The sequence below is a fragment of the Pleurodeles waltl genome, chromosome 7 (assembly GCF_031143425.1).
Source record: "Pleurodeles waltl isolate 20211129_DDA chromosome 7, aPleWal1.hap1.20221129, whole genome shotgun sequence".
NCBI classification, from domain to species: Eukaryota; Metazoa; Chordata; class Amphibia; order Caudata; family Salamandridae; genus Pleurodeles; species Pleurodeles waltl.
The window spans coordinates 1,402,878,947-1,402,895,064 of record NC_090446.1 but is presented as its reverse complement, the minus strand read 5'-3'; the positions used below and the strand labels follow the sequence as shown (position 1 = coordinate 1,402,895,064).

At 45.1% G+C, this 16,118-nt stretch overlaps 1 protein-coding gene across 2 annotated transcripts in view; it reads right to left on the bottom strand.

The window, feature by feature from the left end:
- Positions 1-969: 969 nt before the first annotated feature.
- The window catches only part of ASPDH (aspartate dehydrogenase domain containing), a 118,029-nt gene continuing 102,880 nt past the window's right edge, over positions 970-16,118 (bottom strand). For both annotated transcript variants that reach the window (XM_069201003.1, XM_069201004.1), the window contains 2 exons: positions 6,569-6,726; positions 970-2,058 (listed from right to left, as the gene is read on the bottom strand). In XM_069201003.1, the coding sequence (XP_069057104.1) occupies positions 2,021-2,058; positions 6,569-6,726 (196 nt within the window). In that variant the 3' untranslated portion in view covers positions 970-2,020. The remainder of the gene's footprint in view (positions 2,059-6,568; positions 6,727-16,118) is intronic.

Below are 16,118 nucleotides of genomic sequence, written 5' to 3'. Positions count from 1 at the left end.
TGAAACGGTGTATTTAAACAGCTTGACTTTTGAAGTTGTTCAATTTCTAAGTTTAGGCAATAGCGAACTTTACTTAATGTATCGACCTTCGAAGGAGGTAAGTCTGATTTGGTCCTGCTGCCCAGATTGTCAGCATCAAGATCCTATTTCACAGGAACACATTTCCACCACATACAACTCAGTTGTCAATTTGTTTACACGTTTGTACGTAAGCATTGCTGCCTTTCATATATTAATTGCATTTAATTATTTGCTGCAGGTAAAGGAAGAAGGAAAATGGAAATGCTTTAGTTATATGCAGGGCCACTGGAATTATGTGGAAAAGAAGACAAAATTAAGGGGCAGGGTTCACCAATTTATGTGGCAAGAAAAGTCCAGTTATGCATTTACAACACCAATAGCTGTCACTCAAGCAAATACGAGACCTACTGCATTGCAAATGTTTGTTTGTAATGCTGGGGTGTGCTGGAAACAATGATTTAAATAAGATCAAAACAAATCAAGACACTTAGTGATGCACAAATGAATAATGTTCAGAGAAAGTCGATTTCCACACATCATCATTTGTGTGCTATATGGGTCTATCAGTAAACATGTATGTCTGTGCAAAAATAGTGGCCATTTCAATGGAAAATGTGCTGTCTGCAAATGACAATTCACTACAACACAATGGTTTAGTTACATTCACAAAGTGTCCGCCTGGTGTCCATTAAAGCTAGATTGGTCATGAACGTTTGTTGTTCTAAAAAGTGGGTTGTGGTTTTAGACAACAAGACAATAAGCATGTGTTCATTTGCATAAAATTGCATAATTGAAAAATGTAATGCAAAATAATTTAATATGTAGGCCTTAAGTATATTTCACGTAATGCAGATATTGGTTATGAAGCCAGGATGATTTGAAGTTTTTATTTATATTTAGAACTCTTAAAGTTGATTTCAAAGATCACTTTAGATGTCAAAGGTGTAATTTACGATGCATCAAAAAAATATGACCAGGGGCATGATCTGGTGGTCAGGTGAATGGATTATATGCGCTCTTAATTGGCCTCTTAACAGTAGGTACATTTTATAAACACATTAATTAATAAATGTAGTGACACAAACATGAAAAGTTTTTTTTACTTTATATAAATCACATGGACGTATTGAACAGAGTACTGAGTTACAGTGCTTAGAAATTACTCAAAAGTAACGCTACCCCTACTCAGACGTGGTAATAGATAAATGCATTTAAAACAGAGTTTTCACGGACTAAAAGGTGCTGGGAGCAGTTTTGCAAGACTTAACAGTTTGCTGTTAATTTGTTTTGTCTGCTGGTGTTCTTTAATCAGTGTCAAAGTCCACCTCTATAAGGGGAATAGTCAATGGTGGGGAGTTAAAAGCCTAAAGGAACCACAACTCCTCTCCAGAGCCTTTCTCACAGATACAGAGAATTGTGATAGAGGGATCAAGGATTGGAAACACACTGATGCCACATTATAAGTATGAGATGTGACAGTGTTTGTAAATGTAAGAAAGTCAGAGCTGGGGCAGAAGGTGGCACAATGAATACCTCCAAGCCTCCATTGGCCTTGGGCTACGTGGTATGGTCGTCCAAACTCTACAAATAGTGTGGGGGTGTACTCCATATGTGTTTACCCATGATTTGTGCCCCATTGAAGTCTGTCATATTTAGTCTGCACCTTGCATCATTTACCCATAGCACTTTAACTAGAGCACTTTCACTGAACACGTGTAGCTTGAGGGACAGACACACACTGCTGTGGCATAATTAAGTGCGGTGAACGGGGTGGAGATGCGCGTGCAGGAGAGGTGCTCTTTAAATAATATGTTAGAGCTGTGCGTCACAAGATGCTGGACGTCATATGCGCAGGCGCATCAGAACACTTGTCCATCTGCGGCTTGACACTCGCATCAGGGAATCTGGTGGCTGAAGTGCTTGTCAACCCTGTGTCCCCCAGCGATGGCAACCAGCACCCCATCTTCGAGGTCTTCACCACAAGGAAGCTCGCGGCATATCAGCAAAGGTGGACGCACCCTCCGTGGCCTGTGCAAGCTGTAGGGCGCAAAAAAACAGACAATCAGAAATGTCAGGGGACATTAGAGGTGCAACAGGACTCGCACCAGACCCTATTGCTCTCTGTCTACGGTGGTGTACAATTCACACTGTTCCCAGAATGTGTGTGCTAGGCATGGTGTACCACAGGAACCGCAAATGACCACCACATCCTACAACTACAGTTCAGACTATTACATGGGTACATTTTTTCAACTTCTTTTGCAATCTCGTAGTACGATGTTTGTCCTTGAATCCACGCTAGAATGTCACTGGCTACCAAATCTCCAGATTAGAATGCTACTGTTAGGGTGACCTCTTGGCTCTATTTCCAGACACAGAGTTCCAAGCCATGTGCTTTCTGTTTACAAACCATTGAAGCCAGGCATTTGTACTCTGCTGCTCATATGTGACATTTCCATGTTTGCAGAGTGCTTATATGTAACACTTATAGTCACATTTCTACAAGTTGGTAAGTGTGCTTCCGCTGACACTGGGAGAACATGGTCAGTCCTTCAACATCCCTTACACTTTCACCTACCATGCCACACTTTCACTTTCAGATACTGACACAGGGGACGAGTGGAGGTTTTAGCTCAGAGCAGAGCTCAAAAGCTCGGTTTCTGGCATCATGGACAGTTCGAGCTTAACCAGTGCTTAAACGGTGATGGTGGTTGCAAGTGATGGACCTGTGCACTCATTTTGCAGGACCACATCTTATTCTTTTGTCATGGTCAGACTTTGACCAAGAACAGAAGGAAGAAAGGCAGAGACGGGAGAAAGAAGGAGGGGGAAGAGAGTAACAGCGACAAAGGGAGAAAGCACATAAGAAAAACAAAAACTGCAAACAGGAAGTGTGGGGAGGTGAAGGAAAAAGGCATGAGGAGGAATCAAGACTAGGCAGGCATGGGGGCATATGTATAAGCCCCTAGCGCCACCTTGTGCCACCCTAGCATAATTTTCTTTTTACGCTAAGGGGGCATTAAGGAGGCCTTTCTCCTGCACCATATTTACAAAGCGGCGCAACGCATGCATTGCGCCACTTTGAAAACCCTTATGCTACATTATGCCTGCGCCATGCATAATGTATGCAAGGGAGCATTATGGTGCAGCGAGGCCCGAAAAAAATGGTGCCGTGAAATTTACATTTCACTGCGCTATTTTTTCCAACATTTTTTGATCCTGCTCAGAGCAGGTGTTAAAATGATGCACCCATTTTAAACAGTGGGCCTCCCTGTGCTTTGCTGCACTAGGGTCAACATTTTTTATGCTAGTGCAGCAAAGTGCCTTAATAGTGTCAAAACATTTGACGACATTGTCCTAACGACTGCCATTGTGCACCATATTGTACATATGGCGCAACCATGGTGTAATTAGGTGGGGCAGGGACGAAGCAAGAAAAGTGATGCATCAGGACCAATGCGCTTCTTTCTTGTAAATATCCCCCATGGTGCTCTGCAACTCCGACATTTATCAGCAGCTACAGAGGAAAGAAGATGTGAGGTTATGCCAGTTTGTTGATTTGGATAGGTCAGAGGTGGTGCTTGCTGCAAAGAGAGGTTCTCTGCTGGTGTCAAGGTCCAGGACTTATACCATTTGCATGGGAGGGTGCACTTTTGCATCTTGAAGGCTCAGATGACTGGCAACGTTCAGGCCTTAATAGGGGGCACAGAAGTTAAAAGTTCAAAGGGGACAGCAGGAGTGTACTACTGAAACTGTGAAAGAAGCTTTTATTAAACATCAACAATCCTCATGAATTAGATTTTGTCAGACTAGGATTGGGTCAACAGAGAATTTAATTCTGAAAACAAAGGATTTGGTGGAAGAGACTTTGGGTGCCAGGCAAGGCTGGACTGTGATCCAAAATCACCCCTACCAAAAATATTCAAACCAGCCCCCTCACTTCTTCTAACTCTCTCTTTCCATCCATTTCTGTCGCCCTCCTTCTTCCCTTTCTTTCTCTCTTCCCTCTCCTTTGTATGTCCTAGCCTTCTACTTTCCATCCTCTCTCTCTCAATGCTCATGCCTCCTATTGTAATAAAATAACATAGCCACCAGCGGCGGCCCTGGGATTTACAAAATAGCTCCAAAGACTCCAGCCCACCAGTGAAGTGACTGACGGAAAGAAAGGACAGCCCGGCCCTGGTAGTGGGATGAAAGAGACACAGGCAATGAAGGTGGAAAATGTGTCTAAGCTATAGGGATTTGCCGAATGAGTGGGTAGCAAGTGTGTGTTGGCGAGCATGTAGCAGAATAATGCACCTTCAAAGGTTGTCTCCTTACAATTTTACGAACTTCATTAGCCAAGATCTTTTGATTTTAGTATAATTATATGCATAATATACGTAAATATAAAGGCTTGCTGCCAGCCCTCTACATCCATTGGTCTGCTATTGTATTATTCAAAGTTTTTCTAGCCTAGTATATAGCCTACAACATGGGGTAATAGGTCAGCCCACTCAAGCCATTGGCTGACTTTAGTGTGAGTGATGGAGTTCTGCCATTTCACCAAGAGCATAAATGTATCCAAAGTAATTCCTTAAGTGCCAGGAACTATTAATGCATTCTTTGCTTTTTGAGATAAAAAATCTATTTTGTGTTTAGGTAGTTGTTTACTGGCTTGAAGAGACACCCACAGGGCCCTAAATGTAAGAAATGGGGTTACTGGTTGAGGGGGGTGTAACTCTACTCAAGCAGCAACCACAATCCTCGTTAGGGTGAGGTACAAGCAAACCCCAAATTAACCTGTGCTCAACCCTATGGTAGCTTGCCACTACGCAGTCAGTGCTGTGAAGTTCCAACTTGCGACGGGCAACGATATACCTAAAACGTATTAATACATAAATACAGCTTTTTTGATGTGTTTAATTTTGCATTAGTGATTCTATTTGTACACTTTGGGGGTCATTCTGACCCCGGCCGGTGGCGGTAGCCGCCGGCCTGGCTGGGACCGCCAGAAGACCGTACCGCGGTCAAAAGACCGCGGCGGTCATTCTGGGTTTCCCACTGGGCTGGCGGGCGACTGCCAAAAGGCCGCCCGCCAGCCCAGCGGGAAACACCCTTCCACGATGAAGCCGGCTCCGAATGGAGCCGGCGGAGTGGAAGGTGTGCGACGGGTGCAGTAGCACCCGTCGCGAATTTCAGTGTCTGCTGAGCAGACACTGAAATTCAAAGTGGGGCCCTCTTACGGGGGCCCCTGCAGTGCCCATGCCATTGGCATGGGCACTGCAGGGGCCCCCAGGGGCCCCACGACACCCCTCACCGCCATCCTGTTCCTGGCGGTCGGAACCGCCAGGAACAGGATGGCGGTGAGGGGGTCGGAATCCCCATGGCGGAAAGTCGGCGGTACACCGCCGACTTTCCTTTTCTGGCCGCGGCTGTACCGCCGCGGTCAGAATGCCCGGCGGAGCACCGCCAGCCTGTTGGCGGTGCTACCACCGACCCCGGCCGCCGGGGTCGGAATGACCCCCTTTATGTTTACAAACCTGCTGCCTCTTTCGTATGAAAGAGCTACACATCAAGGATTTAAGTTGTGTCTGTGAAAGGTGATGGTGTGACCACATATTGTAAAAAATAACGTACCCCGTGCCGTACATGATAAGAATATTCACCTCGGAGTTTCATAACCTTATAAAGGAACTCAGCATTTTTTGGCCTCTTTCCTCTATATGGTAATGTAACTAATCTGTGACTAGCAATATCCTTATCATTCCCAGCAGGGGGTAATTTATCCCATATGTCACATCCCCATAAAAAGCCTCAGGAAATTCTTTTGTGATTAAACTCCCTCAGGGATGGTATACCTATATGTCTGTATGCCTTCTCTTAGAAAGGCAAAGTGTTGTGAGGCACTCTGAGGAATGGCCCCCAAAATCCCTAGAAATTAGGCTCCTGCAGTTTCTTTCAGTAGTTGAAATATCCTTGGAACTAAACAAGATGCCACATACCTTACATAGATAATGTACCAACTGGAGGCATGAAGCAGTGTGTTTAGAGACTCTCTCAATTGTCGATAGTTTGTTAAAATAGGAGTAATGGAAGGATAGATAGATAGATACCACCAAGGTGTGTATAGCACCCCCAACAGTTGGATGTTTTGATTTAGAAATATGTATGTGATTGTGCATCACTGTATGTGATTGTGTCTATGACTGTAATGTAACTGTGAGCATTTGTGTGTGTGGCTGTGTGTGAGTGAGACTGTGTGACTCTGGCTTGATGTTTGAGTGTGGCATGAATGTGTTTGATTTTGACTGTAGGTGTTTGTGGATGGGTGATTGTTTATATGTTTATGTGTGCGTGATTTTGAGATTGTGACTGTGGGTCCTTGTGTGTGCATTGCATGTGTGCGACTGAATGTATGTGACTGACTTGCTGTTTAGGAGTTTTGTGTGTGTTATTACGTGTATGTTTGTGACTGTATGATTGTGACTGTGACTACATCTGTGCGTGGACTGATAATGTGTATGCCAGAAGATATCAGGAATGAGTCAGCGTGACTCGTTATTACCCAGGAGGCTGCTCCAGAAGGAAGAGAAGGTGGCAGTGCCAGTCACAGCACTTGGCATGGCAGGATTTCGGCGGCTGGTCTTCACAGTGAACGTATGCCCACTCTCTTTGTCCACAGGCCCCACAACCTCAATGTCCACCACGTGCCAGTCAGGGAGGCTGAAAGAGAGCAGGGCTTATGTCAGAGTCTTTCAGCTTCATTGTTCAGGTAATGTCAATACCTTTATTTCAGTATATCTTTGTGGACAGTTTTGTAAAGAAAAACCATTGTTAATGTCACATAGCTATTACAAGAAGGGCCTGCAGAGTGGCCAAGTGAGGTTAACCTCTTGAAATGGAAACAGGATAGGAGGCGCATACAGTCCTGGCACAAAGGCCTTTCACTCACCTGGATAGACTCAGGACAATGGTAGCCTACTCACAAGGATAATGTAAGGACAGAACTCTGATTCAGAGGTCCTTGCCAGACTAGGACAGGTCAATGACAGACCCACTGATCTCTCATGGGCTGATCAAAGACAGAGGCTGACGCACATGAACAGACCCAGGATGGAGGCCCTCACAACCCATAAACAGAGTAAGGATAGGGGTCCTCACTACACAAGGACTGGTCAAGGTCAAAGACACACATCTATCAAGGGAATATCAAAGACAGAAGCCAACACCATCAGCCACAAACTGACCTAGGACTAGGTTCCTCACCATGAATGGACAAATCCAGAACCTATCTACTCTTTTCTCAACAGCAGATGAGGGCCGGCCTGCCTGTTTATTCCATCGGCTATTCCCCAGTGGGCTGGAGCTATTGGAGACTGGTTACTGAAGGGGGAGGAACACTGCTGGTGCCTCTGCCACTTTCTCCAGCTTCCCTTCATAATTACAGCAAGTACGAAAGAGGGGAGAGACAGAGCTCAGAGAGATGGAAGGGGTGGAGATGCTTTGGACACTTTTTCCAGGACTTCTGTTGGTTCCCAGTCTGGTCCTGGGGCAGATCAAAGAGAGACTGTCACACCATAATGACTGGTTCAGGACCTCTCTTGTCAGGCCAGATCTCCTGACTATTTGGCAGAGGCACTGGGCAATCCTTGTGACAAGCACTGAGGGTCTGGAAACTACTGCACTCTTCCCTGAAATGTCAAGAACTCCAAATTTGGACTTTGAGTCTCAGGGGTGAGGCCAAGCAGACAAGACATACAGTAGGACAGCAATGTGTGGTGAGAAATCCAAATGCAGCTATCACATGAATAGTTTGCAGTAATTAAAGCAGCCAGCCAGAGACATCTCCTTAGACAAAAATAGTAATTTACTATTATCAATCTAATCAGTAGTAGAGTAAGAGGCAATAGTCTGTAAAACAACATGATAGCCAACAAGTGTAGGGATCTTTGTTATTTAAAAGGCTTAGGCAAAATTCACATAATTTATTTTGCCGAAATAAGTGAAATGCCCAAACAATTACGTAAAGTGCCGGTCCAGCATTTTTCACCTATTTGTTTTTAGTGTGAAGTGTATCCATTTTGGGCATGATAATGCATTTTGTACTAAAAATATAGTGCAAAAGTGCACATAATGTGAGCAACATTAACTCGAGTTCTGTTTGTTCACATTGTACCAGTGGACAGATGATAGGATTTCTACCTAAACAAAATCTTAATTACAGAATGTAGTATAATGGCAGATACTCTGGCATTTTGTGTAACCAGGTGTTGGAAATTGGGTTTCTGGTCAGGGGAGGGGGTGCAAATCTACTCAAGCAGCATCCACAATTACTGTCAAGGTGAAGTGGCACACAAATCCCAAATTAATCAGTGCTTAACCCTCTGGTAGATTGGCACAATGCAGTCAAGCTTAACTTAGAGGTAATGTGTAAAGTATTAATGCAACTCTTCAAACAGTAATAAAGTGAAAACACAACAAAAGAAAAATACGAAGCCAATTTAGAAAAATGGGTCAAATTTAATAAATTATTTGAGACCAAAACAATAAAATTCCAATCAGTAGAACAGGAGATAAGCAATTTCAAATTGTGAAGTGAAATTGGTGCCTAGAGGCACAAGGCGCCAACTATGGCTATCTGGTCATGCCAGACAAGGACAAGGTGACAAGTTCAGGCTGACCACAACATAGCATGGGACAGATACAAGCACTCAGTTAAGTCTGCGGAACAAAGTACCTTAAATGCTGAGTTGTGTAGTGTTGCGAGATCTTACGTTGAGTTTGCATCCCACACCAGAAGTTCTGAAGAAGCTATGTAGCTGCGACATGGGGTCCTGCATCGTCATCGAGAATGCCATTGATGAGGGGCTTGGAATGCGAAGGCCTGCATCAGGAATGCGTTGCACAGTGGCGGTTCTAGGGAGACTGCAGGCTGCGATGTGAGGTTCGGCGTCGGCGATGCATTGCACACGGAAGTGCCAATGCGACTGTGAAGAGATGCATCGCACTGCATCGGTTATGCTCATAGGATCACAGTTGGGCTGGCAGAGCACCTTTAGGTTCATTTCCAAGGGTCCAGGACTGGGGTGGCAGTACCTAGCGGGGTGGGACTCACAGCAGACAGAGTCCAGGTGTTCAAGACGGTTGAAGCCTTTTTTGTCCCTGAGGTTCTGATCAGGAGGCCAACAAACTAGCCCTTGGAGTCACTCTAGTGGTCCTGGGTTCAAGATGCAGTCAGTCCTTACCTCAGGCTGCAGGGCACAGAGTAGCAGTCCTTCTTACGAACAGCACAGCAGTCCTGAGCCTTCCATAGGTCCGGAGGTGTACTGAAGAGTGGGTCTGGGGGTCCTGTTTTAAAGCTGGTGCCTTCTTTGAAGCAGGATAATTTTCCAGAGAATTCCTCTTGATGTGCATGATGTTTCCTGCCTTCTGTTCTGCCTTCCTACTTATCTCGTATCAGAGCTTACAGAACCTCTCTGAAATGCACTTCTAAGTTCAAAGAAGACCTTTATTGTTGTTAATTCTTCCCCACCCACAAGTTCTTGAGAGACAAATTAATAGCTTTCAAGCACACGTTCAAATGAGTAAAAGTAGTCGCAGCAATGAAAACAAAATGTATCACAGTACTTCTCAGTTGCAATGTACACAGCAGATTATATATAAGATATTCAATGTAAAGCAAAACAAATAAAATTCTTCACCGTTTGAGCAAGGTGGCAGGGCCTACATACTCAGCTTCATCTTTCTGGGGTCTGCAAGTTGATGAATCCGGTCAACTGCGAGAAGGAGATTATCTACCCAAACGGGAGACTGGCAACTGGCGCCTAGTTCCAGCCTGAAGTCAAGCAGATTCAAATCTAAATCTCTGAAGTCCCGAGTCATCCTTACAAAAGCGTGCCCCCTCCTCTCAGACTCGGGAAAACTACGCAAGCCTTTGGAGACTGGCCAGATCTCCTAGACTTCTCCTCTTCCCAAGCCTGAGCAGAAAGGAAAACACCAAATGTACTCTCTCTTATCAGGTCTCGTCTGGTGTGAAGAAAACAGCTTGGTTCATCTTGTGGAAAAACACAGCTTGGAAAAATACAGCTTGGATTCTCAACTGCAATGTCTAACTCCACGTTAAAGGCAATAGGCAGCTAACCTAAATATCAAATGTAATGTCTAATGTCATGTCAAAGCCAATAGGCAGCTAAGCTGAATACAAAATGTAATGTCTAATAGCATGTCAAAGCCAATAGGCAGCTAAACTGAATACAGCATGTCAAAGCCAATAGGCAGCTAAACTGAATACAGCATGTCAAAGCCAATAGGCAGAATACAGAATGTAATGGCTAATGCCATGTCAAAGCCAATAGGCGGCTAAACTGAACAAAACATATAGGGGGTGATTCTAACTTCGGCGGGCGGCGGAGGCCGCCCGCCAATGTTCCCCCACCAAAATACCGCTCCGCGGTCGAAAGACCGCTGAGGGTATTTTGGGATTTGCCCTGGGCTGGCGGGCGGCCGCCAAAAGGCCGCCCGCCAGCCCAGGGCAAATCAACCTTCCCACAAGGACGCCGGCTCAGAATTGAGCCGGCGTAGTGGGAAGGTGCGACGGGTGCAGTGGCACCCGTCGCGTATTTCAGTGTCTGCATAGCAGACACTGAAATACTTTGTGGGGCCCTCTTACGGGGGCCCCGCGGCACCCCCTACCGCCATCCTGTTCCTGGCAGGAGACCCGCCAGGAACAGGATGGCGGTAGGGGGTGTCAGAATCCCCATGGCGGCGGAGCGTGCTCCGCCGCCATGGAGGATTCTGCAGGGCAGCGGGAAACCGGCGGGAGACCGCCGGTTTCCCACATCTGACCGCGGCCGAACCGCCGCGGTCAGAATGCCCTGCGGGGCACCGCCGGTCTGTCGGCGGTGCTCCCGCCGACCCTGGCCCCGGCGGTCAGAACATTGAGCAACTAATATGCGCAGTGGTGAAACACAAAATAATTGGTCAAACACAATTAATAGCATCACACCTTCCCTGGCTCCAAGATGGCTGTATGAATAATGTAGTGGTGACAAATCTTTTGTGTGAAAGCAGAGCACAGTCTATTCAATTGCAAATAGGGCTGTGGCCAGCTCCGCCTCCTCAATCCTGCCAGTTGATGTCCCATCCAGGAACACCTAATTCCTCTATTGTGTGGCTGTCTGTGAGAAATAAACAAAGTCCAACTGAAAACTACATCCAATCATGTGACCCTGGCACAGGCTGCAGACACCAAATGGTCATTGCAGGAAAATGTAAACTTTATAAATATGGCATTCTTTTAAAATTGTAACTTAAAATCTGACTTTGCCATCTAAAAGGATTTTTAATTACAATTTCTCAGACACAAAAACAGGATGATACTTCCATCTGCTCCCAATTGAAAGTTATCACGTATTAAATGTAATAAGGTAACCCTATGGGAGAGGTAGGCCTTGCAGCAGTGAACAAATTTAAGAGTTTTTCACAATTAAGACTTGTAAACGTTAAAAGTACATGTCCACCTTTTTTAAATATACTACACCCTGCCTTATGGTCCATTTATGGCCTACCCCAGGGGTGACGTGTATCAAAAAGGAAGGTTTAGGCTTGACGAAAGGTTTATTTTGCCAGGTTGAAATGGCAGTTACAAACTTTATAAACAGGATGCAATTGCAGGCCTGAGATAGGTTCAAAGGTCTACTTACGTGGGTGGCACAATCAGTGCTGCAAGCCCATTAGTAGTATTTAACTTTCAGGCCCTGAGTACATTTAGTATGTCTTTACTGGGGACTTAGAAGCATATTAAATGAGCCAACTGGGTGTAATCAATTTTACCTTCTTTTAGGAAGTGAGCCGAAGTACTTTAGCACTGATTAATAGTGGTAAGTGCACAAAGTCCTTGAAGCCAACAAAATGGGTTCAGAAAACAAAAAGGTGAAAGCAAAAAGTTTGGGGATGGCCCTGCAGAGAGGGCTAAGTTCAACACTAGCATAATGGAAAATGTCATAAATTATGCAAAATCACGCAGCGTAAATGACATTGTGCCTGGGCCAACTCTTTAAGAGGCTTAATTGTACCTGCTAACAGCATAGACCCTGAACATTACACAATATCACAGAATTGCTCAAGCAGCTCTGAGTTGTTGTATGTGTGCAAAGAGGATCATAACACACCCTTTGATAATTCATTTCAGTTTTACTGTTCTTGCACATTGGCCGATAGCTAAGATACAATATATATTGTGGCATGGACAGCAAAATCAAAATATGTCAGAGGTCACAATTTCGGTGCCAGATAGTGACTTGATATGACTCATGTCGTAATGTCTTCTCTTTTGCGGTTGTCACCAAGAAGTTCCTGGTCTGAAAAGATGTCCACAGGCATGCAATGAGGGAGTTTCATGCATGCTACACAATTATCAGCAGACGCCAACCAGCAGTATTTGGGTGCATTATTTTCCTCCAGTGGAAAGAACTAAGTTCTCAGGGAATTATTTTTGCATTGCAACATTGATGGCTGAGTCTAGAAGGTCTACCTCCACTGGGAGAAAACTCCTAGATTGTTCCACTTAGCCAAAGGTGTAATGGCTGGAGGACTGAAATTGTATCGCTGCCAAACTACAATTACGATGATGGCCCACCTTGAAGGTTTCTTGAGCTCTTCCTTCAGCAGTTGTGGCTTCAGCTGGGATGAAGGTCACAAACAAGACTCTCTCCATGGGAAATGAAGAGCGGGACAGACAAGCAATGTCTATAATTTTTCCATTGGTCTTTGTTGGGTTGGGCAGAGGCAGACATACTTCCTTCTATGCACAAAGTACTCAATCATATCTCTTGGGAGTAAAGCTGTAAAATTACTTCTGGTAGCATTCTGCCCTATCTCATCTGCTGACCAACACATAGAATCATAGATGGGTACTAGTCATTAACAGAAATGAATTCCAGTGAGGGGTTCTAAGTGAGGTAAAACAGACAACGATTTGGTCATTGTTTGTGGTATTACTCAGAGTCCCAAGGTGAAAAATATTCTGGCTACTCACTTTTTAATCATCTATCATTTTATGTTACACATGGGCCCCAAATTAATCTTAACCTGCTTTCAAGTGCTGCACATGGGCAGGTGACTAATGGGTGAGTCATACATCCATTGCCTGTACTCCCCGTCCTAAATAAAACAAAATACCTGGCTGCCTGCCATCCACCCCCACCAAAAATGCCTTCCCGCCCTCTTTTGTAAAGGTGTGCTCTCTTCTTTCATCAGAGCAAAGATTCAGTGGGGTACTGCAAGTTTTCTTAGAACCCCATCAGATCATCCTGATTTTTTAATGATTTAGCAACAATGGGACACATCCTTTATTTTACACCTTTCCATTGCATTGCAATGAATAACCAGACTTGGAATCTGGTGTTCACGATAGTGGCTCTCAGACAGAACCACACAAAACAACAGTTTTCTTCACCAGTCCCAGATCCTATCCCTGACTCAGTTAAAGAATGGCAGTGTAGCATCACGCATTTGACCAGTACTTCCTATATATTGGTGCACAAAGCTTCCAAGACTTTAGGCAGACCAGCGGGGTCTCAAATCAGTTGCATATGCAAAATTCAGAGGTATTTGATGCTACATAGCAAAGGTTTGAGGTACTTCAAATCCAGCAGGAGTCACCACAAATCACAAGGGGAGGGGTGTGAGTGCGTATGGTGGGGTGAATAAAATCTTTTTTTTTTTTTTTAAATAATCTTATCTGTTTCGGAGCCGCCCCTGCCTTGATCCTCTTACCTCAATGGTGTTGGTGTCCCAGCAGTCCCTGGAAAACCAGTACAGACTCCCCAGCAATCCTGCCACTGCTCTCATACTATACCTAGCATGAAAGCAACATCTGAATTGGTCTGAGTTGCTTGGTCTGCTGCTCAGACAGAGCACTGGGGTCTGTGCAGTTTCTCCTTCGGGTTGGAGAAACCTAAGTGCGCATGTCAGTTTGGCCAGCCTAAGGCGGCCTAAGGTGGCTAAAGATAGCATGAAAGCAGCATCAGGATTGGTTTGAGTGGCTTGGTCTGCTGCTCAGACACAACCCTGGGTCTGTGCAGTTTCTCCAGCCTGGCTGTTCAACACAGCCGGCTGGAGAAACCTAAGTGCGCATTTGTGTTTGGTCAGCCTTAAACGGTCAGTCAAACACATGCGCACTTAGGTGCACTCTCTCCCCTCCTTCCCCACGCCCATCTCCCATGGCCCAGCCCCACCCCTCCCTTCAAATGAAAGATAAAATGATAAACAAATATAATTTCATCCTTAAGCTCCTGGCTTGGCCAGGGGTGCAATGCTCAGTCACCATTGCGAAGGAGCCGCCTCTGATTAAAATATAGTTTTTTCAGCTGCTGGCTCAGCCAGTGGGGCCACGCTCTTTTGCTATTGCGAAGGAGCTGCCAAGACTGCTTCATTCACCAGGAAATTTGCTGGTGAGAAAACCCCAGGAACACACAGTCGAAAAGTTTGGAACATCCTGGTCATAGCCCTCGGACAACAGCAAGCAAAGTAAAGGAGGGAAATGAAAAGTGTCTTGTTGTGAAAGGTCTTCTCGGGGCTTACTTTCTGTTGATTACATACCCGATCTTGACAGTGAATTGATTGCTAGGCAACATTTAAACCAAGCCGCCTCACTAACTTACGATTCCAGCATGGGGCAATTAATTTGGTCTCATTTTGGAATGTTTAGAGTTAAAAACACACTCTTCCTCTTGATAACATGAACTGGAATGCAACTATCTATGTACTTGTGGATGTCACCTGCTTTTATTTTTGCTTATTAATTTCCTTTTTCATCCTTTTTTACCTTCCATCATCTTGCTTTCATTCTGAGACACCCTGAACGACCTGCAAGCAGTACAAGGCCCCTAATGAATAACCAAAACATACATACATGTCCTCAAGTTCATCCCCATTAGTTTTCTCCAATGGAACTTTGGTCTGCTGGTGCTTCTGACAGGACGCTCGAGCCGTCAATCTGTTGACAGCTAGTGATGGTTGTGTAATAAACTTACCTGTAAAACTTACAAAGATGATTTCTTCATTTAGAGTGGACTAAAGTGGCAAGGAGTGGAGCTTGAAGGATTTACGTTAAGCATCGTAGAGTGGAGTAGTGTTGTACAGTGCAGTAGAGTGTTGTAGAGTGGAGTGGCCTAAAGTGAAGTACAGTGTCATCAACTTGAGTAGAGATTAATGGAGTAGAGAGTCAGTGTGGAATATTGTGGAGTGGAGTGCTGTAGAGTGCAGTGTCCTAGAGTGGAGTAGAATGGCCTAGAGTGAAGTGGGTTAAAGTACAGTACTGCAGAGTAGACTGGCATAAGGTGCATTGGCATAGAGTGCAGTGACGTACAGTAGAGTGGTATATAGTGCAGTGGCATAGAGAAGACGGTGCAGAGTAGAATGCAGTGGTGTAGAATATTTCAAAGTAGAGTGAAGAAGAGTAGAGTGGGGTGGTTCAGGGTAGAGTGGAGTAGTGCAGGGTAGAGTGCAGAGATGTAGAGTACAGTGGCATAGACTGGTGGAGAGTGCAGTGGTGCAGAATAGAAGAATTAGTGTGCAATGGTGACATTAGGTTGGTCAGGATCGATGCAAGAAAACTGGTGCATCAGCACTGATGTGCTAGTTTCTTGTAAAAAGAGCCCCTTAGAGTTGATTGATAGAGTGCAATGGTGTAGAGTGGTGTGGCATGTAGCAGTGTAGAGTGCAGTAGCTCCAAGTAGAGTGATGCCGAGTTCGATGGTGGAGAGTGTAGTCTTGCAGAGAAGAGAATCAGAATGCAGTGTCGCAGAGTAGAGTGGCCCAGAGCAGAGGGGTGTACCATGCAGTGGTGTAGGGTGCAGTGCAGTAGAGTGTTGCAGGGTAGAGTATAGTAGCATAGAGTTAGTGGTGCAGCGTAGTTGGTGTAGAATGGCAGAGAGGGCAGTGGCACAGAGTAACAAGTGGTGTAGAGTGGTGCAGTGTAGAATGCGGAGATGTAGAGTGGAGTAGAGTGGCGCAGAGTGCAGGTGCATAGAGTGCAGTGACATATAGTAGAATATTTCAGAGTGGAGTGAAGTGGTTTGGAGTGGTGCAGGGTAAAGTGCAGTGGAATAGAG